The 23,868-nt window shown below is 59.3% G+C and overlaps 1 protein-coding gene across 1 annotated transcript in view; it reads left to right on the top strand.

Moving 5' to 3' along the window:
• Positions 1-20,756, top strand: part of EXD3 (exonuclease 3'-5' domain containing 3) — a 287,857-nt gene extending 267,101 nt beyond the window's left edge. Inside the window, 2 exon segments of the mRNA XM_057419277.1 lie at positions 11,010-11,103; positions 20,281-20,756. Of these exon segments, the coding sequence (XP_057275260.1) occupies positions 11,010-11,103; positions 20,281-20,594 (408 nt within the window). The 3' untranslated portion in view covers positions 20,595-20,756.
• Positions 20,757-23,868: the final 3,112 nt, after the last annotated feature.

Here is a 23,868-nt window from a genome sequence, read left to right as displayed (position 1 = left end):
ACACTGCCATGCAACCAAAGGGCCGCATCTAGCACACGTGGCTGTGTCCAGGGCAGGGGACCCGCTGCTGGACCGTGCTGAAGCTGGTTTGTGTACCCGGGCTTACCCCATCTTCAACCAACCCATCCTTCTGCCCAAGTGTGCCTGTGGGACATGTTCCTGCGGGACATGTTCCTGCGAGGGACAGACATCCCACGGGTGCGATCGGGGTGAGGAGGTGGGTCCACGGGCCCTGCCAATGTCTCATTACCTCTCTGAGTACCGTGCTGCCTCCCTCCCCTGCCACAGCCACACTGCTGGCAGCAGCACCAATTCCAGTGGGCACCTGCCCAGCGTTCCCACCCATGCATGGCCCCGGAGAGCCCGGCTGGCAGCACAGCACATCCCTGCACCCTGTGGGGTGAGCTCAGGCCAGGGATGAGCCCAGCCTGTCAGTGAGCTCAGCCTAAGGACGAGCCACTACCTGGGGGTGAGCTCAGCCTGGATGAGGAGTGATGGTTTTAAACTAAAATTGGGAGATTCAGGCTGGATGTGAGGAAGAAATTTACAGTGAAAGGATGAATGGTGAAACACTGGCACAGATTGCAGAGGTGGTGGATGCCCCATCCCTGGAGACATTCCAGGCCAGGCTGGACGTGGCTCTGAGCAACCTGATGAAGATGTCCCTGCTCAGTGCAGGGTCATCGGACCGGGGCAGCTTTGAAGGTCCCTTCCAACCCAAACCATTCTATGAGGCCCTGCCTGGGGGTGGCCTTAGGCTGGGGATGAGCCCCTCCTGGCGGGGTGGGTTGGGGCCGGGCAGGATTCCCCCTGGGAAAGGGGGCTGCAGGCTCACAGGGGCCGGCTCGTTCCGCAGGCTGGGGGCGCTCGGGGGGAGCCGTCCCTGCCCGTTCCCAGCCCGTTCCGCCTCCCCGGAACCGGTTTTTCTGCCCGGGCCGTTGTTGCCGGCGCGGGCAGAGCGCTCCGGGCGCGCGCACGGCTCCTTTCTCACGCTGCCTGTTGGCTGCCGCCTTTGGATCCCCCTTCTCTGCCGCAGTTCCTCCTCTCGCACCGGTTAAAGCCGCGTGGGGAAGGGGCGGGGGGGGGGTGGCTCCCTCCCCCTGCCTTTATCCCCATTCGCACTGGGGGTGCCCACGATGAGGGGACAGGCTCCATGTGGGGAGCCTGCCTGTGGGTACCGAAGTGCAGTCTCGGCCCTGGGCCAGCCCGCAGGCTGCAGCTGCTCCTCGGGCTGCTCAAGACTCCGTGCCTCTGCAGCTATTCGGGTTTAGTAAAAGGTGATGGTTCTGGTGCAGCTGCGTGCTCATGGACACTGGTTCCCACAGAGCATGGTGTGGGTTGGGAGCTACCAGGGGGGACTACAGGGGCTCCCACCGAGCGCTGAGCATCCTACCCCCTGTGGCATGGATCTAAGGCCAGGCTTGAGAAGGGACGTGTGTACCTGGTGTAGATGGCATGGGGAGCATGCGAGGGCTGCTCCGCATCTCCCGGGGTTAGCTGTGATGAAGTGTTCCAGCCCCAGCGTGGCAGGAGGACTGCAGGGAAGCCTGGCCTGCAGTGAGCCATGCCCAGAGGACAAGGCTCCTTCCCTCCTGCCACCCCACACCACGGACCAGGCAGGGCGCGGGTGCGATGTCCCAGTGCCTCAGCAGATGCTGCCCTCCACCCCGAGGTGAAGCACTCCGGCAGGGACGGGCAGGTAGCGCCGATGGTGTCTGGCTCCAGCGGCCCCGGGGGCCCCCGCACTGCCCCATGGGCAGGCCCGGGTTCCCAGGCAGAAATAGAACCTGAAACATAAGCCCAACTTCCCCGGTCAGCCCTGCCCCTGCCCGCTCCCCCCTGTCACTGCCTCCAGCCCTGCCCTGCTCGCACACACCTCTCACTGCTGCTGACTGGAGCCATCGGCCCCCATCACCCTCCCAGGGAGAGAGGAGGCAGCAGGGATGAGGGTGAGGATGCTCGTGGAGCAGATGGCCATGGAGGAGCAGAGTCATGCAGCCACCTGGCCCAGAGTAGCCTCAGCCACTTGTACAGGGTGGAAAACTGCTCGGGGGGGGGGGAATTTGAGAGCTTTTGGGGCATGGCTTCCAGACAGACACAGCTTCAAGGGCTCAATACGGGCAAGCAGAGAGGGTCCCAGGACCTCACCCAGAGGATGAGCAGCTGCCAGGAAGGAGCAGGAATGAGTAGCTTTTGGCTTAATACATAATAATTTCCTAAAGCTTGTCTAGCACTGGGAGTGGAGGATGAAGCCCCCAACATGCTGCATGTTCAGCAGGAAGATGCAGCAATGGGGCTGAGGTTCGCATCCTGCACTGGGGTTTCGTGGGACCTGTGTCTGGCAGGAAACAGCTTCCAGCATGGCCAGCATACTTTCGGGTAACAAAGAGCAGTGCTGTGCCTGACTGTTAATGATCTGAGTGTTGGACTCATCTATAGAAAGAAAAGCTTCAGTCCTTTGCAGTTGCCAGGGCTTTGACTCTAACATTCAGAAAATGCGTCTCTGTGACCCTTTCTTTCCTTTTCTGATGCCAAAATGTGATGCTCCTGAAGGCCTAGCGGGTGCTTGGCAGCCAGATTTCCACCTGCATGTCAGTTTGTGGGTGAGATCCTTTCGGATGAGCTGAAAGGACACGGCCCCTCGCTCTGCTTCCAGTGCTGGGGTGTCTTCAGAGCTCAGGTTGGGTTGTTTCCCCAGCCCTCCGGTTTACCAGCCTCCAGCAGCCTCTGGCCAAGAGCTGAGCTCTCACCACCAGCTTGATGAAGAGGAGCAGCAATGAGCTGCACTGTGGGCAGCAGGGCAAGTTAACCCTTCTCCTGCCATGGCACAGGCTCCATTGAGTTGCTCCAAATCAAACTGGGGCAGGAGTGTGTGCCCTGGAGCTGCATGGTGCAGGTCTGCACACCCAGGAAGGGTTAACGCGCACCCCAGGGGTGGATATAAAGCACATTCATGCAGGCAGGAGGGCAGTGCTGGCACAGGGGAGAGGAGGCGTTGGTGGTCAGGCAGGGAGGAGGGTGGGAAGGGACAGCTTTGCCCCTGGCAGCTCCTGGCACCAAGCTCACCCTAAAACGAAGGCTCCAGCGATGCTGCCTATAACCTCATTATAAGGCAGTTATTGCTGGTTTGGCTTTGTTATTAAAGTCGTTGTAAGCCCTGGGAGCCTGTCCTGGAGCAGCACCCCACTGCGCTGGGTGCTGTATAAACAGGGCTTGCAGCTACGGTGAAGGTTGGGTCAAGGGTGCTGGGGCAGCTCCAGGTTTTTGGAGGAGCTTAGCCCCTATCTCAGCAGCTCACAGCCCTGCTGGGAGCAAACACGAGCAAGTGAGACTTGAGCCCCATGAAAGGCAGCTGGAGGAGACGGAGGGATCTGAGGGGGGACGTGAGTGGTGGGGGGGGGGGGTGAGCATCACTGTTTTTCCCCTGGGAAATTCAGCTTTGCATGTGGGTTTAGGTGCAATGTCAGGTGAGATTCTCATCACTGCAAAGGCCTTGAGGTACTGAAAAAGGCTTTCAGTGCAGCTGACATTAGGCGCTGAGTACCCACAGCAGTGACAGCGGGATGGGGTTTGTGGTTAGGGACCTGCAGCCATCTGCACAGCGAAAACCAGAGATCACAGCACCCAGGTCCCATGTCTACCGGATGCTGAGCCTGCTCTGGCAGCCTCCACGTGGTACCCGGTGACGTGCTTGTGCTTTCCCTCCCATCTAGGGCAGGGCAGGGCAGATGGACCTCTGCAACCTAAAACTCACATCCTCGTCTCTCACTTGGAGCACCTACAAACTGGCAGGTGAAAATGGAGATGGGGGGATCCCCAAAAAGGAAACCAGAGGGAGCTGGGATGCCCTGACAAGGAGACAGTGGGAGCTGGGGTGTCCATAGAGCCTCTGGGGCTCCATCACCTCCCATCTCCCCAGTCTGGTCAGCAGCACAGCTCCGCTAATCTGCCCATTTCAGTGCCCATGGCTGGTGCTCCCAGACAAGCAAGGCCCTTCTAGCTGTCAGGTGAGCCTTTCCCAGAGCTTATGCAAATGATACTAATTAAAGGCATTCTTATCTGTTCGATTTCCCACACCTTTTGCCTCCGAGGGGGATAGAAAACTTCATGTTCTAACTCTGTATTTCATGGCAGTCGGAAGGACTGCCTAAGGAAAGTGTTGGGAAATGCAGCGGGTCACTCCTGGTGAGAAGAGCTGGCTTATGCAAGTGTTGAAACACTTTATTATGCATGAGAAACCTTCCAGAAATGGATGACTAATAGCAAAGCGGGAGCAGAGAAAGCAGTGGGAACGCAGTACCAGGCTGGCATGGGATCCCATGTCATCTTACCAGCTTAGCAGGGTTGGGCTAGGTCAGCACTTGCTCTCAGAGTACCTGGCTGGTGATGAGGGAAGTGATCTTAATGATTCAATAAACAGAGCCCTTCCCTCTTTGTGAACCAAAATGCCCCTGTACGATGCCAGGAACCCACCAGCAGCCCTGTGTTTCCACCAGAGCATGTTACTTAGCTTGATCGGTGTAAAAACACTGGTGCTCATTGTGCAGGCAGGTCTGGAGGGGGGTGCATGGGCTGCACCCCCATGTGGGACCATCACGGCTCATCTCCTGGCACGGCTCTCGCTGTGTTCATTGGCAGATGGGGCTGCCCAGGTTTTGGTGGCTGCTCAAGACTGTTGCATGCACCAGGCATTCCCTGGAAGGACCAGGCTAACGCAGCCATGCATCCCATCTGCTGATTGGGTGGGTTTGCTGGTCCCCAAGGACAGAGCAGGAGCAGGAGTGTTGCACCTTTATGCTTCCCAGGTGCTGGTGATAAGGGCAATGAGAAAAGCTGTTGGCATAAAGGGGTTTCCCAGTGAGCTGCTTTCTGAAACGCTTCTGGAGGTGCAGCTGTGCCAGGGCCTGCTCTGCAGCCAGAGTTGGTCCCTGCACTATAGGGTGTGGGGAGCTCTGGTCGCATTGCTGAGGTGCCTGTTCTTTGTGCAAGGACCTTGAAGGCACTGCAGGTCAGAGAGGAAGCGGGCTGGAGGAAGAGGAGTGTCTGAAGGTCAAAGAGTGCAGCAAGGAGGAGCTGGAGACTTGGGAACAGCAAGTGAAAATACACCTGTGGGCAGGTCATGGAACCATGGAATAGTTTGTGTTGAAGGGAACTTACAGCTCAGCCAGTTCCAAGCCCCTGCCACAGGCAGGGACACCTTCCACTAGAGCAGGTTGAGCATGATCAAAGTCCTGGCTTGTGTTTGGAATTTGTTACCCGGTTTTCTTTCGCTGTCCTTCCCACCATCTCCCTCCCTTCTGGGTGCTCTCTGCTTTGGGTGATGAGCAGATCTGCTGGAGGCAGACCTGTCTGCATCTCCTGGACTTGGAGGCTGCACATGGGCAGCCTGTGCTAGGGAGAGAGCTGCTGAGCCTCGGCATCCTGCACGCCTCCTCTGGGGAGGTTTCTCATCTCTAAGTCCCTGAAAGAAACTCTCAGTGCTCAAGGACCATGCTTTCACAACCGAAATGAGAGTTGCAGCCTCCATCCGGAGGAGTGGCCCTTTCACCAGATGATATCCATCTCAGAGAGAAAGAAAGGGAAGAGGGTAGGCGGTGAGTAGGAAAAGAGATATCACTCCAGGTGGCTGTTGAATAGTCCTGTGATACAGCAGCGGAAGACGCCCAAGGAATTGTCCTGACATGAGCTGCCCTGGATTGCCCCAGAGAGTTCACGCTGGGCCCTGTTGTCCTTCACAGCTGATTCCGGTACACTGAGGATTTCCCAAGCCAGAAGCTCGCCAGGCAGAGGGTTGTGTCTCACTGATAAAACCCCTGCCAAGGACATCCCTCAGTGACACTGGAACATGACGTTTGGTGGAAGGAGCCCTGTGTGCCCAGGGACCATTCTGGGGATGGCTCCTCTGGGCAGAGCTCAGCATCACCAAGATGCATTCTGTACTGCTTTGGAGATCTAGCTTTCAGGGGTATCAAAACTCACTCCACTGCTGCCTGAACTGCTCAGATTCTTCCACGTATGTTGGGCACCAGCCTACGGACTTCCAGCTGAGCTCCTGCTGCCATCTTTGGCCAAGCTCACACTGGCTCCTGGTGCCCTTTTTGAGACCCCGTTGCGTGCTGGACTCAAGTTTTCTTTGAGCTGCTTGGCTTCCTGGGTGGAGGCGCAGCAAGGGAGCAGGATGGTGAGATGGCCTCAGAGCTCCGGGCTGAAGCATCCAGTCCCTCGAGTCCCAGGAGGTTCATGCGTCACTGCTGGTGAAATCCCCACCCAGGAGGGCTGGGAGAGGCTGGGATTGTCCTAAACAGCAACAAGCACCAGATGGGCTGCCAGCATTGCAAAAGGATGTTTCACCTGCCCGGTCCTTGGCCCCGCAGACAGGGACAGCCCCAGTGCCAGGCAGTGTGGTGGGGACATGCGCCTTGCACCCTCCTCGTCCTTAGAATGACTGAATCACTGAATCAGCTGGGTTGGAAAAGCCCTTTAAGCCCATCCAGTCCAACCCTTACCCCAGCACTGCCAAGGCCACCACTAACCCATGGCACTGAGGCCTCGTCTCCACGCTGTGTGAACACTCGCAGGGACGGTGACTGCAGCCCTGCCCTGGGCAGCCTGTTCCAATGCCTGAGCACCCTCTGGGGCAGGAATTGTTCCTCAGCTCCATCTAAACCTGCCCTGGGGCAGCTTGAGGCCGTTTCCTCTTGTCCCATCCCTTGTTCCTTGGGAGCAGAGCCCAGCCCCTCCTGGCTCCATCCTCCTCTCAGGCACTTGTAGGGAGCCATCAGGTCCCCCCTGAGCCTTCTCTTCTCCAGACTAAACCGCCCCCCCCAGGTCCCTCATCCGTTCCTCATCACACTTGTGCTCCTGTTCCAGTGAAGATTAGAGGACACCACCCTCATCCTTGATAAGGACATGGCGAGCAGAGCCCGGGGAGGCAGGGGAGGTGTCACAGCCATCGCCCCCCGCCCAGGCAGCCAGGATTCAGCACCAGCCCCAATGGGCAGCGCAGGGGCATCAGAGCAGGGGCGTTCTCGCCCCGCTTTGCTCTGGCTGTGCCGTGCCAGGGGCACCCGCGCCCGGCCGGGCAGGGGCTGGTTCACACGGGGCGCTGGAAGCCGGGCTGCCGTGGGAAAGTGCGCCCGCCATGGCTCCCGAGCGCCGGGATTGCTTCAGCGGGGGTGCAGCCAAGATCCATTTCACAGAGGGCAGAGCAGATCTCGGCTGGGATTTACCGGTGACTCAGCGTGCGCTGGCACGGGCTGCCCCAGCGTGAGAACGGCGGCGCTGCTCCTCCTCCGGGCTGTGCCCGCGGCCACCCTGCGGCCCGCGGGGCACCGGCCACCGCCTCTGACGGGGGCGCGGGCTGCAGCCCCGGCCCCCTCCCCACCACCTGAGCCCCTTTCCCCCCCATGGCCCCGCACTCACACCAGGCGCTGCCCAGGCAGGACCGCGTGAGCGGAGACTCCCGTCACAGCGTCCCTGGGGCAGCGCTGGGCTGTGGGGCAGAAGCCGCTGCCCCCACCCCGAGCCAGGCACAGGGACCCTGAGATGTTGCGGGGTTGATGTTGTGTAGGGGACGTGTTTGCTATTGGGTCGTAGCCCCTGCTTACAGCAGTGGCAGTGTTCCGAGGAGCCACCGTCTCACTGCCAGGGAGATTTTTGCCCTTACATCCACCCCACTCCATGGGGCCACAACTAATCCTGTCATGATGGATGTGGAGAAGCCAAACCTTCCCAAGGAGCGACAACCCATCCCTTCCCCAGCAGAGAGGCTCCCCGCTTCCCTACCCTTAAAATAACAGCAAGATCCATGCAAAAACTGCTCCACATCCCCAGGTGGTGGCATTCAGATGCAGTTGACTGTGGGAGCCGTGTCCCAAGGCTGGAGCTGAGCATGGAGCCTGAGGCCACCACTGGCCCCTGCATGGCAGGCTCAGCTGGGCCCATGGAGGAGGCAGGCTGCCTCGCTCGCTGCGTCTCCTCTGGCTCCTTTTGGCAAGGCATTAGAACAATTAATTGCAGTTTTTTATTACCGCTAATTGGCACTGCTCTGAGTGGCTGATCTGGCTCCTGCGCCTGCCCTGTGCTGTGGGGAAGCTGAGGTGGTGAAGGCCCGGAGGCTGGGAGCTGGTGTGGGGCACAGAGCCACTCGGCAAGTGTCTGGCAGCCCCAGGGGAGTGGGAAATGCCAGGTTACCCCTGGGCTGCCAGGGCGAGCCTGACCCAGGGGGTGTCCCTCGTTTACAATGGAGATGAAGCTTGGAGAAGCAGAGAAGTTTGCCTGAGGTTGCTCATTGCATCTGAGGGGGAGCCAGAAGCCCCTCCTGCCCAGCGTGCTGGCACCAAACAACCAAGGGGGGGCTGTTGAGGTAGATTTTGGGGTTGTGATGAAGGGGAAATGAGGCTATGTCCACACAGGGTGCATGTCCATGCCTGGCAGGGAGGGCTGTTTGTCCTTTGTATCCCTGCTGCACCCATCCTGGTAACCGCATGGTTTGGGACCTCTCTGGGAGCATCTGATACATCCCGGTAGAGCTGGTGCTGCTGCTGCTGCCCCACATCTCTGCCAGTGCCAGGCTCAAGCCCCTCTTCGTGTGCAGCCCCCTCCCCATCAGCACTATCCTGTGGGAGTGCCTGGCACACATGTCCGGGAGCTGCCCGACACCAGTCCCTGCCTGCTGCAATCCCACCCATTGAGCCACACCAGGGATGTGGATCCCTGCTGGGTGGTGATACCCATGGCTCCAGGTCCAGCCTGTGCAGGCTCAAAGGAACCGTCCCATCCGTCCCAGCCTGCAGCATCAGCACCGGCTCCACCCGTAGCATCAGGGGCTGTCCCACAGCTGCGGGTGACATCAGTCACAAAAGAAGGAGCCCATCCATCTGTCTGCTTCTCTTCTTATGCCTGGATCTGTCTGTGCTCCTCTCCTGTTTTTCTCAGCCATCTTTCAGGATGGATCAGGCACAGCTGAGCTGGTGCAGAGCTGAGAGAAGGGGAGGCAAAGGTGTGCAAAGGAGCCTGTGAGCTCCAGTCCTCATTCCTCCAGGCAGCTGAAGCTTGGAGAGATCAGATCCAATGGTATTGGGTGGCCGCTATGGGTTGCAGTGTCACCATCTCTTGTGCGGGGCTGGCAGTGAACTCCATAGTGGCATCTCCTGATGGGATAACTCCCAGGGGCTGATGTGGCTCTCCAGAAATACAGGTTTGCTCAAATAAGAGAATCTTTGTTTCCCTGGGTCTCCCCCAGCTCCAATCCCCAGGTGTCAGGGTTTGAATGTGTTTTGCCCTGCATAGGGCAGGGAGCTCAGTCAACCACTGCAGCCCCCAGGATGAGTGAGGGACAGGCCACGAGCTGGAGCAGCATGTGGTGGTCTGACCCATGTCTGCAGGAGTGAGAGTGCCCTAATGCTTGAGTGCAAATCAAGGATTGCTGCAAAATTCCCTATAAGAAGTGATGCAGCAGCTCCCATGTCACTTGGGTGCTTTCAGGATCACACCTTGTCCATCTCTGTCTGGGCTGGAGCCACGTGGCTTCAGGAACTGCCAGGGATGGGGCAGCCACAGCTTCTCTGGGCACCCTGTGCCAGCGCCTCAGCACCCTCACAGGGAAGAGCTTCTGCCTAAGAGCTCATCTCAGTCTCCCCTCTGGCAGGTTAAAGCCATTCCCCTTGGCCTGTCCCTACGTCCCTTGTCCCAAGCTCCTCTCCAGCTTTCCTGCAGCCCCTTCAGGCACTGGAGCTGCTCTCAGGTCTCCCCTTCAGGAGCCTTCTCTTCTCCAGGCTGCCCCAGCCCAGCTCTCTCAGCCTGGCTCCAGAGCAGAGCTTTGGAGCAGCATCTTCAATTTCTGGCCAAATCATGCTGGGGCTGGGGAGCGTGTGCTGGTTATGTGGCGGCTGCTGGTGGAAACAACTTTCCTGCAGCTCTGCCCTGCAGCAGGGACATGGTGCAAGCTCATTTTCAAACAAATCATCCTCCCCCCGTGCTCCCGCAGGCAGCTGTGTGGGAAGCAGGGGCATCGCTGTACCTGGCTGTGAACCCAGCGCTGCTGCAGCCAGCGCACTGCAAACCAGCAGAGCAGCCGCGGGGCCGCGCTCGGGCCTCTCGGGAGGTGCAAAAACCTCTCTGGTTTCAACAGGGTTTGGAGCGAAGCCCCAGGCAGGGATCTTGTTCGGGTGGGTGAAGTCGTGCACCTCACTCCCTGCCTGCCTTGGGTGCAGCGTGCTGGAAACGCTCTGCAAGCAGAAAACAGCCCCTAAGAGCAAGCAGCTGATGAGAGGTATTACAGCACATCCCAGCATCCAGCTCCAGCCCAAGCAGGGAAAGGAGAGGGAAGCTGTTGGAGCTGGGTGCACGCTGCCCAGCAGATCTGGTGTCTGCTCCTTTTGGGTGCAGCCCATGGCACCCAGCTCGGGTGCTCCTCAGTGGGGTTTGATCTGCTCCTTGAGGGGTCTGCTTCCCCAGAAGGCAGCACCCAGCATGCGCAGATGTTCAGTGACCTCTCTGGGCACATTTTGGCAAACCAAAGATGAGGGAGAAAATGCGACTCGGTGCTTGTGGTGCTGTGGCAGAGCTGGGCTGAGTGGAGCGAGCCAAGACCCCAGCATATCTCGGGGTCTGCAGCCATCCTTCCGAGCGTCTGTGAGACAAGGGAGGACAAATCTTGGTTGAAGTTTGTAGGTAACCTCCATTGCTGGTGTTTTCTGGCATCGTATAGGGCTGGGTAGTGAGGACTACCTGGGGTGGACTGCAGCACTGCCAGCCTGGCATGAAGATGTGGCTAAGCAGCATAAAGATGAGAGCCTCTGGAGAGGAGGTTCTTGTGGCTCGTGAACCCTAAAATTTGTGTCTGGTGCCATTCTGCCACCTGTCTTGGTGGGACAGGCCTTGCCCCACGTCCTGCTGAGGTGTGGGGCACCCACACCCCCTGACAGCCTCTGGGGGTGCCTGGTGTGGCAGGAGATGCTCAGAGAGCGCAGATGCCATCCCCCTGACCTCCCTTTTCTCTCTTGCAGGTGTGCAACTGCGACAAGTACCTGAAGGTCTCAAGGGAGAAGATGAGGCAGCTGGTGGAGGACAGCAGGCAGGCACCGGGGGCTGGCAGCACAGGTAAGTGCGTGGGTGCCCATGGTGGGAGCGATGCTCTGACCCCAACCTGTCCACTCCCACCTGGGATGCGCTGCCCATGGCGGACTGAGCCCATCCCACTCAGACTGGGGTTCTCTCAGAGGGGAGAATGGAGTCTCCTGCCACCACCCTGCTGCACAGAGCTGTTCAAACCCACTTTGTGCCCGGCTGAGCTTGTGCACTCTGAGTGCACCGCCCCCAGCCCGCCACCCCAGCTGCCCCTTACTGCCCTGCAGGTACCGGGTTGTGCGTAGGGTTCGCAGCCCAGGGTGGTTTGGTGAAAGCTCAGCTTGGGCTGTGAGATGCCTCCTGGCTGGTGCTGCGGATGGTGCCTCTCACCTGCACGGTGCCTCCCAAACTAGGTCAGGCTGCAGGAGTGAGTCAGAGCCTCCTGCCTGGCGGGCTCGGGAGGGAGGAGGGCTCTTCCATGCAAAGCCAGGTTGGACACAGGGGCTTGGAGCAAGCTGCTCTAGTGGAAGATGTCCCTGCTCATGGCAGGGGTTGAAGCTGGATGAGCTTTAAGGTCCCTTCCAACACAAACCAGGCTTATTCTGTGCCCTGCCCCAAGCTGCACTGACCTGCAGACACCCCTCCCCACGGGGAACTGTAGTTTGCTGGTCAGTGGCACCCACCGCAGGCACACCAGGAACGTGCCCCTCTCACTGCTCTGCCCCAGCGCAGGCTCTGCCCCAGCCCTTGCTGCTTCCAGTGCCTCGGTTTCCCCATCTGCTCGACAGGTGAGAGCCATGCGAGAGCGGCTGCGGGTGCTCCTGGCTGGCTGCAGCTTTGCTGGGAACCGCACTGGTGGCTCGGGGCTTGCGGGACGCGGTGGGGTGGCTTTTCCCATGTGCCAGCAGCCTGGGAGCCCAGGAGGCCAGGCCACTCTCCGCAGCAGTTCCTCTGGTGAGGGCACTGCCGTGTGTACCCAGCGACCAGCCGGGCCTGTTCAGCCAGTTCCAGAGTATGGGAAATAGCAATGCTGTGGTTTGTGCTCAGCGTGTGAGCCGTTTCCCCTTCCCCCTTTGGGATGGGGATGATGGACCTGCAGCGTCTCACACAGCACCAGCATCATTGCTGCTCCGTGTGGAGTCTTCAGGGACCAGCTTGCTTTAACTTTACACCATGTCTGCAACACCCCATGTCCCCATGGTGTCATGCAGCCTCTCACTGGGTCCTCCATGTCCTCGGGGGTCTCACAGGGAGGGACCAGTCTGCTGCACCAGCCACATCAGGCACGACCTGGTTGGGGAGCATGGAGCAGTCAGGGACAGAAGATGCTACAACATCCTCAGAGGGCTGATGTTTTGCTGCAATGGATGCATAAAATAGAAACTGTGATTCCTGGGCACCTGATCCAAAGTGAGGACCCCTGGAGACTTGCCGGGGGGGTTCCCTGTGCCCCAGAGCTCTGGCCATCCTGGGGTTTCCATCTCTAGTTAGATCCTGCTGGAGGCTGCAGGGATTGTGAGCATCAGCATGACCTCAACTGGGTTGTCCTCAAAATGTCCCACTGCGGGTCAAATTTTGTGGAAGAGAAACAGGGGAAGGGTGTGATGACAATGATCCTGCAGGACCAGCCTGGGGCTGCTCACGTGCTGACTGCAGAGCCCAGGCCTGTGTGCCGCTCCATTTGGCTCCTGATTTTTATGGCAGGGCTTCCAAGTGATGAAAGGCAAATTATTCATCCTGTAATAGCTCACTCCAACTCACACCTAGGACTTTCCCAGCTCCTAGGGAACGTTTTCCCTGACACAGCCGCATTCTCCCTGCATGAGGGCTTTGATGGAAGTGCAGGAAACAGCTTCAAGCCCAGACAGCTTTGCCCCATGATGCCTGTTTCCCAGTGGGATGCTTTGAGCAGAAGGGATGGGGCAGAGAAAGGCTGGGGGTCACCACGTGGCACAGGCAATAACTTGTAGGAGGCCATTGGCAGTGTGTGGGCTCTTAGATGACCCAGGGGGATGGATGTGTCACAGGTTCTGGCTGGGGGAAGCTTCTTGCTTAGTCAGTGTGGTAAAACCTGCTGGCACAGGGCCTGGTGCTCAGGGGATGCTCTGCCAGCTGGAACTTCGTCCCTGGGAAGGGCAGAGATGTAGCACATTTGATCTCATTGGGATTTGCCAAGCAGAAAAGGCTGATTTAACCACAGCATCACCCCTCGCATCTGAACCGTTTTATGAAGCATAAAAACAACTGGTCCTGCTTTCCTTTTTGGCCACACTGCTCCCCAGGCACGCTGGAGCCTCTGCTCCGTGCTGCAGAGAGGTGGAGGAGCAGGAACAGCAGCCAAGGGTGCTCAGGGCCCCCAGTGCAGCACCCTGGGGATCTCCAGGCTGGGAGAGCATCCTCCCTGACCAGCCAACAGAGCTGGTACTTGAGAGCAGTGACATGTGCACTACCTGTCTTCTGCTCCAGCATCACATCCCACAGGGGCAGGATAAGCCCCATCAGCCCCGTGGGCAGCTGGAGGAGCAGTGCTGTGGGGCTGGCGTGGGGCTGGCAGGGCTCCCCCCACCACCACCAGCCAGAAGTGGCCCAGGGTCTCTTTTGTGGCCCTCAGCTCCACAGGGCAGGCACAGGCAGTGGGAGGAAGAGCTCAATACCACAGTGTGGGGAAGGCTTCACTGCAGCTCCGAGCCAGGGTGACCCCAGAACAGTGGCGGGTCCCTCTGCTATAGCCACTACCCAGGGGCTGAGGGCAGGGGCTGGCGGGACCCACTCCCCTTCACCAGGGCGCTGATGGCCTCTGGAAGAGACCACTGTGTGCCCAGAGCCTGAAGGCTGAATGCAGGGTTGTTTCCTGATGTACAGCGTTTGGTTTGCTGTGAGCATCCTGCTTGTCTCATTGCCATGTGGGAAGGGTGGGTGATGCCTCTGCTGTCCCAGGAACACACACCAGACTCAGCATGTTGGAAAGGCCAAGGCACCCCAGATGTCTCAGGCTGCTCTGCATGCTTCTGCAGGGAAGGGGACAGGTCCCCAAGGGACTCCTCAGCCCCCTTCACCCTCAGACCAGATTTAGGCTCCCTTCCCTCCAGGGTGCAGCAGGGTGATGGGAACATGCCCCTGTCTGTCCTGAGTAGGACATGGGTGGGGAGCGGGAGCTGCAGTGGTAAGATAGGCCAGAAACATGCCCCAGGCTCCACAGGTTGTGCTCTCCCAGCTCCCCTTCTTCAGAAGAGTTTCATTTGCTCATATAAATCCCACTGCAGGGCTGTGGGTATGCAGGGCCCTGCGTGTACCCACTGACGGTGGTGCTGTGCTGAATAAGGGACATTACAAGAGAGACACTGAGGTGCTGGAGCGGGGCCAGAGAAGGGCACTGGAGCTGGTGCAGGGCCTGGAGCCCAAGTGTGATGGGGAAGGGCTGAGGGACCTGGGGGGCTCAGTCTGGAGAAGGCTCAGGGGGGACCTGATCGCTGCCTACAAGTGCCTGACAGGAGGATGGAGCCAGGAGGGGCTGGGCTCTGCTCCCAAGGAACAAGGGATGGGACAAGAGGAAACGGCCTCAAGCTGCCCCAGGGCAGGTTTAGATGGAGCTGAGGAACAATTCCTGCCCCAGAGGGTGCTCAGGCATTGGAACAGGCTGCCCAGGGCAGGGCTGCAGTCACCGTCCCTGTGAGTGTTCACACAGCGTGGAGACGAGGCCTCAGTGCCATGGGGCAGTGGTGGCCTTGGCAGTGCTGGGGTAAGGGTTGGACTGGATGAGCTTAAAGGTTTTTCCAGCCTGGCTGATTCAGTGGCTCTATGGGCACTCCAGGAAGAGGTTTGGACTCTCTGGTGCTCCCGTCCAGCGCTGGGTGCTCCCACAGCAGCACAGGAGATGAGAGCCGCTGAAGGTGCCTCTTGCCTTGAGCTCATCCTCCCTCCTCCACCCTGGGAACGTCTCAAGATTGTAGCCGGGGCTGCTGCAGCCCCGAGTTGCTCAATCCTGGGTCCTTTGTCCTTTGCTTATCAGTCTTACCGAGGAGGAAAAGATAACCAGGCATCTCCAGCGCCCTGCAATCCAGCGTGGTTCTCAGGCTCGTAACTCCTCTTATCCGGCTCGATCTCTCACCGCGGCCAGGTTTCCCATGCACTTTGTACTCCAGGAATGCTCCCAGGTCTCTCTCAGCCTTTACGAGGCGCTTTCTCCAAAACACCTCCGCCTCAGTTGCCCAACGAGGGCTCCTGACTGAGGCGGATGGAGCGGCTGCAGCTGCGGGAGGGCTCTCCTTGCACAACCGCTGCCAGGCTGCAGTGCGGCTCCTGCTGCGGAGCTGCGGGGCGAGGAGCAGCGCCAGCCGGGACCGGCCCCTGCCCCAGGCCTGGCTCTGAGCCGGGACCGGAGCTGCAGACACGTCCCGGGGCAGGGCTCTGTGCGGGAGCTCCCGGCGGCCGCGGGGGGCAGCCACCTTTGTGTTTCCAGCACACAAGGGCAGCACTGGACCCCCCTGCCCCTGTGCTGGGCTGCATCCCCAGAGCGTGAGCAGCAGCTCAGGGAGGGGATCCTGCCCCTCTGCTGCGATCTGGGGAGACCCCCCCTGCAGCTCTGGGGCAGCAGCACAAGAGGGACGTGGAGCTGTTGGAGCGAGGCCAGAGGAGGCCATGGAGATGCTGCGAGGGCTGGAGCAGCTCTGCTCTGGAGCCAGGCTGAGAGAGCTGGGCTGGGGCAGCCTGGAGAAGAGAAGGCTCCTGAAGGGGAGAGCTGAGAGCAGCTCCAGTGCCTGAAGGGGCTGCAGGAAAGCTGGAGAGGGGCTTGGGACAAGGGATGTAGGGACAGGCCAAGGGGAATGGCTTTAACCTGCCAGAGGGGAGACTGAGATGAGCTCTTAGGCAGAAGCTCTTCCCTGTGAGGGTGCTGAGGCGCTGGCACAGGGTGCCCAGAGAAGCTGTGGCTGCCCCATCCCTGGCAGTGCTCAAGGCCAGGTTGGACACAGGGGCTTGGAGCAAGCTGCTCTAGTGGAAGGTGTCCCTGCCCGTGGCAGGGGTTGGAGCTGGAGGAGCTTTAAGGTCCCTTCCAGGCCCAGCCACTCTGGGATTCCATGAAACTGGGGCTGTGTGTTCTAGGAAAGGGGAATGGACTCAGCTCCAGGGGTTTGCCCTGATCCTTCTCTGTTCTGGCTTCCCAGGCCCTGCTGTGCCTCCCATCCTGCAGTGGGGAGTCCCAGTGCTGTCCCAGTAATTCTGACCCAGGACCTCGTGACTGACAGAATGGGCTGTAGGGACTGCAGGTCACCAGTGCCACCATCACAGTGGCCTTTCAGCATGACCCTACACCACTAAGGGCCTCTCTCTCAGCAGGGGGTGCACATCCGCCTGCCCGCTGCAGGCAGCCTGTGCCCTGTCCCACATCCCTCCCACTGGGCTCAGCCCCCCAGCCTGTGAGCAGGACCTTGCTGTGGGGCACGTGGAACTGGAGCTCCTGTCCCATCCCTGCCTTCCCTGTGGCTTTTGGGACACGTCACTTTGTCCACCACAGCCCCCCTGCTCAGGATTCATGTGGGACCATCATCCGAGCCCGCAGATGCTGCCGTGCCCTAGGGGCACACAGCCCTGCTCCCCGGGGTGAAGGTACCACCAGGAGCTATGCAGTGCCCCAGGGCATGAGATGAGGCTTTGCTGTGGGTCTTCCGCACTGCCTGAGCCTGGGGGCTGAAGCAAGGTGGTCCCCCCTGGGCTGCTGGGGCTCCTGCTGCCCTCCACCTTGCAGAGCATGGGGCCAGCCCAGCTCTGGGGTGCGTGGCAGTGGCTTTGGCATGAAGCAGGGCTGCTGCAGAGGTGGGATCCCACTAACAGGGTGGCCCTGTTCAGCCCAGGGAAGAACCTGATGCAGAAACAAGCAGAACTGGGGACTTGCAGCATCTCCTTTCCCCTGGACATGGCAGCACTCACTGAGACGTGTCCATGGGTGGGAACAGCAGCGGTTTGTGCTGTTCCCACGGGTCAGCAGGGGCTGGAGATGTGAGCAGCAGCACATGTCAGGGCAGGAGGAGGTGGCTCTGCGCTGCGCAGGGCTGCAGCTGCAGCACCAGCACCATCCTTGCTGCCCATGGAGCTCCAGGGCACCAACACGTGTAGGGGCTCAGCGCCTGGGTGCTGAGGGGCTGTGGGGCTCAGCCCCCGCTGGAGCCCTGTCACCCCCAGAGTGACCTGGGCAAGAGGGGGAGAGGTGAGTGAGAGGCAAAAGGGCTTTTTATTTCTGGGATGTTTTCTAATGGGATTATTAGTTCCCAAGAGGTGTTTCGAATCGATTTGGTAAGGAATCGCTTTCATTTCTCCTCCGCAGAGATGCGGTGGGAACCCAGCCTTTGGTGTGAGCCATCACACAGCTCTGAAAGCCACGGACCTGAAACCCTCCTGGCACATGGGGAGGACACGCTTGGCTCCCCGGGCCCCACGCACCCCACACATGCCTTTTGCTCCCTCTCCAGCATAGCTCTGCCGTGCAGCCCTGCAGGAGCTCTGCGGGCTCTGCCTATCTCAAAGGGCAGAAAAAACCCTCCTTCAAAAAATCCCTCCTTTTCTGCGGGAAAACCCCTTTCCTCCTGTGGGAGCTGACCTCCTCCTGGTGCAGGTTTCACCCCATGCCCGGCTGGCACCCTGTGCCTGGCGCCCCATGGCCCCTTCACCACGGCGGCGGCAAGGGGAGCGCAGGCAGCTTCAAAAGCCCTGGAAAGAATTTGGTGGGAGGGGGAGAAGGGGTTTTACAAGCTCCCATTCAGAAATGGTCACTTTGAAGTGATGTAGCATTTTCAACCCTTTGAAGAGCCACAATTAGGTGGGGGCTGGTGCAAGTGAAAGGCAAAACTAGTGGGTGACCATCATGGCCTTTCTCTCCCAGGGCTTTTAAGGGATGAACTTTTCCTCCCTGCCTTTTTCTCATGAGCCCAGGGGGTGGGATTGGAGTCTGGGGGGGAGCTGGAGGTTTCATCATCCCCCTTGCAGGGGGGGTCCACACTTGCCTTCACCCCCAGCAGCAGGGCAGCTAATGGAGCATGTCAGAAAGGAGAGCACATGGGGTGTGTGTGCCCTGGCGCTGATGGGGTTTGGGTGCTGCAGGGTGAGGCCAAGGGATTGTTTAGGTATCCATGAAGGGGAAAGGTGCTGCAGTGGTGCTGGCTGCTGGCAGCATCCTTTCCATTCGGGCTGGATCCAGAAGTGCCACCCAAGGTCGATGTCCCTCCCATCAGGGTCCTGGAGGCAGATGCAGAGGTTCCAGTGCTCAAGAGCAGGCACAGTGAATAGAAACAGGGGGAAAGGCAAATTTGTGTCCATATGGTAGATACTGAGGAGAAATGTGCTGGCCCAGGCTATGCAGGTTGTCTGTGGTTCCTGTGCTTGAAGGTGCATCCTGCAGCTTGGCCTCCTCAGCATACCCAGGCTGAGGCCACCCCACAACATCGTGCAGCACAGGGCAGAGGGATCTGCCACCTACTGATGGGCTCTGTCCTGGAGGAAACCCTGGGAACAGGGATTCTCCTTCACATCCTTGCTCCAGCCAGCTCAGGGATGTCCTGAGAGCAGCCCCGGTGCTTTATCTCATGCCAAACTGGGTGAAAATGGGAAAATGAAGTCACTGGTTCCTCTCTGAGAATGGATGCTGTGTCCCAAGGAAATGGAGAGGATGTGGGAAAGGCACATCCATGAGAGGGGCCGTGGGATGCCCAGGGCACAGCAATGGTGAGCTCAGTTCTGGGCCAGTGGCTGGGTCTGAGCTTCGGGCTGCTTGTGTTGTGTCAGCAGACCCCAGCCCTGAGGTTGTGAGCTGGTCCAGGGCTGGTCTGCAAAACACCCTGAGAACACGTGCAGTGACAGGCTTGACCCTGCGTGTGGCTGGGTGTCTGCTGGGAATGAGGGGGCACCACCCCCACCAGACTGGGCTCGTTGTCTCCTCTGGGAAGATGTGGAAGGGCCTGGGGGGCTCGGGGGATCCCCCTGAACCAGAGGCCGGTGTGAGCTGAGCCTCCTGCAGCTCTCCTGGACTGTGGCTCTTTTTGCTCATGCAGTGGTGGGTCCAAGCCCTGCCTGGCAGCCATGGGGTCTGTGCTGGGACACAGTGGCCATTCCAGGGCTGTCCTCATCCCACAGTAATCCCTAGCATACCCCAGCTCCTGCTGGCGTTGGGATGCAGGGAAAAGCCACCTGGGAATAGGGGTGTTCCTGTGTCACAGCTGGCTCCCAGCACAGCTTCGTCTGCACCCCCAGAGGGGCAGGCTGGGTGCCCAGAGGTGCTGCTGGAGCGATGCAGGATACCTTTTGTCTTGATGCCTGGGCAGGCTGAGCCCCCCCCTGCCAAAACTGAGTCATCCATGGCAGTGAGCAGAGCCACCCCCGGCTGCAGCTCCTGATGGATGGGAGGCAGCTCAGCCCTTGGCTTCCACTGCCTGGATGTTGGGAAGCCTGCATGAGCTGCCAGGAATGTCACAGGGCTGGTGGCACTCAGTGATGGCAGTGATGCAACCCAGGACAGGGCCCAGGACACGGGACCCCTCACAGGACATGGCCCCAGGTTGCACCACACTGTGCCCCTTGCTGGGTGTCACACACACCCCTAACACCAGTGTTCTTGGGCAGGTCTGAGAATTGTGGGTGCCAGGTTGGACAGGGCTTGGAGCAAGCTGCTCTAGTGGAAGGTGTCCCTGTCCATGGCAGGGAGTTGAAACTGGATGAGCTTTTAGGTCCCTTCAACCCAAACCAGTCTGGGATTCCACTATTCTATGAGCACTGCAGACAGCTGTTAATGGCTGTGTGTAATGAAAGCAGCAGTAAGGGCTTCCCTTGCTGTTTGCTTGCCCTGTAAGATAGCCCAGGCTGGGGGGGGACACAGCCCACACTGGAGAGAAGCCTCACCTGACCTGCACAGGGAGGTAAATCCTGTACTGCAGAAGCACTGGTGCAGTTACTGGTGCAGACCCGATGCTGCCCAGGCTCAGAACACAACGGAGGAGCTGCTGGGGACAGGAGGCTGCCCGGGTGCCGTGCTCGGGGCAGGCAGTTGGTGGGTGCTGGTGGCCACCTTCTCCCAGACTCCCAGGATGCTCATCACCGGGATGCATCACAGGGCCTGGACTCCCCGCAGGGATGACAGACACCTCACAGTGGTTCGTGTGGCTGAGGACAGACACCGCTCCTCATGCTACTGCCTGATGGTTTATCTGCTGTCCTCTCTTCCCACAGGCTGCCTGGTGAGCTGTGAGGAGAAGCCCCATCGGGGCTGCGGTGCTGCTGTGTCCTCCCATGGCACAGCCCAGCCCTGCTGCTCCACACACCCCGAGCGGCCGGAGGGCCCAGTGCTGGCAGGGGGCACGGTGCTGCAGGTCGCTGCCATCCCCCCGGGGGTGCTGGACAACGCCAAGCTCACTCACTTCTATTGCTGCACCGGCTGCGGGAAGGTGTTCTGGGAAGGCTCCCATTTTGGACGCGTTGTCTCCCAGTTTCGGGATGTTCTTGTCACCAGCAGGGACAAGCAGACCATCTATGAGCTGAGTTGAGGGAGGACACAGGGGCTCCACAGGGCGATGGACACAGATTTGGGGCCCTGGGTTTGGGGTGCGGGGCTGGAAGGGAAGGGCTCTTGTTTCAGGGTCTGCAGTGGAGGGGACTGTCCCACTTGCACTGATGGTTTGGGACAGCCGAAAGTAAGTGACCTCCATGAGATCAAACCAGAATTGGCTGGAGGACGGAGCCTTTGCTTTAGCTCTGCCTCCTTCCAGGCTGGACATGGCAAGAGGGTGGCAGAGCTCTCCCAAACACCACCCAGGCAGTGCCAACCGCATGGCACCCATCAAGCCCCAGCATCCTTGCCCAGGGGCTCATGCTGGGGTGCTGGGAGCTGTGTTCCTAACAGCAGCAAAGGGCAGAGAGCACCTCCAGTGCCAGCTCACTCCCCGGCCTGTGGGACTTGTCTTATACCACAACCCATCCCCAGCATCCACAGTGACCCTGGTCCAGCTCTCCCGGAAGCTCTCCTGGCATTCACAGCATCACAGAATCAACCAGGTTGGAAAAGCCCTTTAAGCTCACCCAGTCCAACCCTTACCCCAGCACTGCCAAGGCCACCACTGCCCCATGGCACTGAGGCCTCGTCTCCACGGGGTGTGAACACTTGCAGGGATGGTGACTGCAGCCCTGCCCTGGGCAGCCTGTTCCAATGCCTGAGCACCCTCTGGGGCAGGAATTGTTCCTCAGCTCCATCTAAACCTGCCCTGGGGCAGCTTGAGGCCGTTTCCTCTTGTCCCATCCCTTGTTCCTTGGGAGCAGAGCCCAGCCCCTCCTGGCTCCATCCTCCTGTCAGGCAGTTGTAAGCAGTGATCAGGTCCCCCCTGAGCCTTCTCCATCCTCGGAGGCAATGTGTGGCCACAGGGGTTGATGTCCCGAGGGGCTGAGCACTGCTGGGACATTTACCCATAGGCAGCCCGAGGCTCGCGTCCCCTCTCCCCGAGCTCCTGGCTACACAGTGCCTTCCCCCAGGGACATCTCACCCCTCCCAGCTCAGCCCATGGGCAAAAAATCACTTTTTCCACTTTAAACATCCCTATTTCCATAGCTCCTGCCCAGCGTTTACTACAAGTGACCTTATAAGGTGGCCATCCCCATACTGCACCCCAGCGGTCCCTGTTGACCCTGGTGACACTTCCTATGGTCAGTGTGTGCTGTTTTGTCCTGATTTCCATCAGAAGATGGCAGAGGACCCCTGTGCCCACCCTGTGCCTGTTTAAGGGCAGGGATGCTGAGCTTCTCCCCTTCCCATCAGGACACGATGGCTTGTGGGTCTGGTGCTGGCCAGAAGCAACTACAAGGATCTGTGTTTCCAGGGGGGGCTGGAGGGTTATTTTCCCTCCTTCCCTGCCCTTGGCTTGGTAGAGCTTGGAATGAAAGCCTCCTCCATGGCTGAGCATCACCATCAAAGCAGTATCTGTGGGACCAGGGTCATGCACCAGTGAGACCCCCTGCTCCGGCTGTACTGCAGGGCACTGACTATTTTGACACCGGCTGCTGTACATGTGCCCTAAACCCACTTTTTCACCATCACCTCCGTCCCCATGTCTCTTGGTTGGGTATCACCCTTAGTGCCATCATTTTTCCACATTTTGTTACTCCTCAGTTGTAGACATGGAGGAACTGGTTTATGTCCTGCCTTTCCAGCTGCGCACTCTCTAGGCATTAATTTCTTAATTCCCTCTGTCTAAGGGAATTTCCTCTTCACTTTTACCTCCGAGTTATGTTTCTGGTGCAACAGTTTGGGGCCCAGCAGCGACAGCAGAGGATAAAGTGTGTTCTGCTGCACTGGCATTGTTACAAGGCTTCCCATCAAGTGTCCAGGCTGGGTGGTGGGAGACCTGCAGAAAGGGGCACGTGGGATCCCTGCTGAGGGACCCTCAGCACCCCCCTGGGGCACCCACTGCCCCATGGCCACAGGGTGCTGGGTTTGCCACCCTCAGCCTTGTGCTGTCCTCTGCCTCGGGGGTTTTCCCACTGTCCCTGTGTGTCCAGGTGACCCGTTCAATGCCTGGAAGCAGCGTGCCCTTACAGTCACTCCCCTCTGGTGCCAGTGCCCTCGATGCTCAGCTCCTCCAGTGCATCCTGCCACCTCCTCTATGAATGCTTATGTGCCTTATCACGTCCTTGTGGGCAACCAGACCCTCGCGTCCCTGGAGCAGCACGTGCGGACCCTGACGAGTGTCCCATGAGCAGAAGGAGGACAAGGTCCTGCTTTGCCACAGCCCCTCTACCCTCAGCAGCCCAAACCCCCGGCTCCACACGGACTCGCGCTTGTGTCAGCATCCTGCCGCGCCAGGGCTTGCCTTGGGAAGCAGGGATGCTGCCGGCCCCTGCAGTGAGCGGTGCTTCAGCGAGGAGCCTTTCCGGACCCCGCCTGGGGGAAGCGCCTGAGCGACCCCAACATGATTCACCCGGGAGGTCAGAGCTGCAGCCCTGCGTGTCCGCAGCACCCCCGGGGCACTGCCAGCCTCTGTTCACTGGGGTCTGGGAGCTGTGGTTTCTCTTCACTGCCAGTGCTTCCAGTGCGGAGGGGAACTGGCAGGGGAACAGTGGGGCTCACTAACCCTGTCCCTTGCCCTGGGGACTCCTGGCCACACAGCTGTGGGGAAGAGCCCATTCCTGTGATCCCTGGGGGTGGCAGGATCCCTCCTGGCCACCTCCAGCACTTTATCTCCCTGCCATCCCTGTCAGTCTGTGGGAAGCTCTTGTGCTCACTGCCTGGGCTGCTGGCACTTGTGCTGGGCAGGCTTGCCACACTGGAACCTGCTGTAGGGGGACATAAGCTGAGGACAGACATAAGCAGGTCGTGTTCCATGTGGGCATGGAACAAAACAGTTCCCAAAGGGTCTCATCCAGCTCCTGGGGCCGGGAACAGCAGCTGAGACCCAGCACAGCACCTCTCCCTTTCTGCTGCCTGCAGGCAGGATCTGTGCAGCAGGATCATCTCCAGTCACAGACACACAACATCAAGCTCCACATAGGACTCGCCTTGAGGAGCATCCAGGAAGTAATAAATTGCTCAGTTTTGAATGGTGGATACAGATCAAAGGGAGCCAAACCAGGTTTTTAATCAACCTTCAACAGTGTTCCCCTACCCAGCTACTTAACAAAATACATATTAAAAATCCCACTGTTTGTGCCATACAAATGTTTAACATTTCTTAGGGCAGCATCGAGCCCTCCGTGGGTTTATGGAGCCATTTGATCATGTGGCAGTAGTGTCACAGGGGTGGGTGGGCTGCCCATGCCAAGAGCCCTTTGATC

This window comes from Pezoporus wallicus, unplaced genomic scaffold (assembly GCF_028554395.1).
Source record: "Pezoporus wallicus isolate ANWC-B61680 ecotype Strahan unplaced genomic scaffold, APGP_CSIRO_Pwel_v1 contig_10790, whole genome shotgun sequence".
Lineage (NCBI taxonomy): Eukaryota > Metazoa > Chordata > Aves > Psittaciformes > Psittacidae > Pezoporus > Pezoporus wallicus.
Note: the sequence above shows the minus strand (reverse complement) of the source record. Positions and strands in the feature narration are given on the sequence as shown.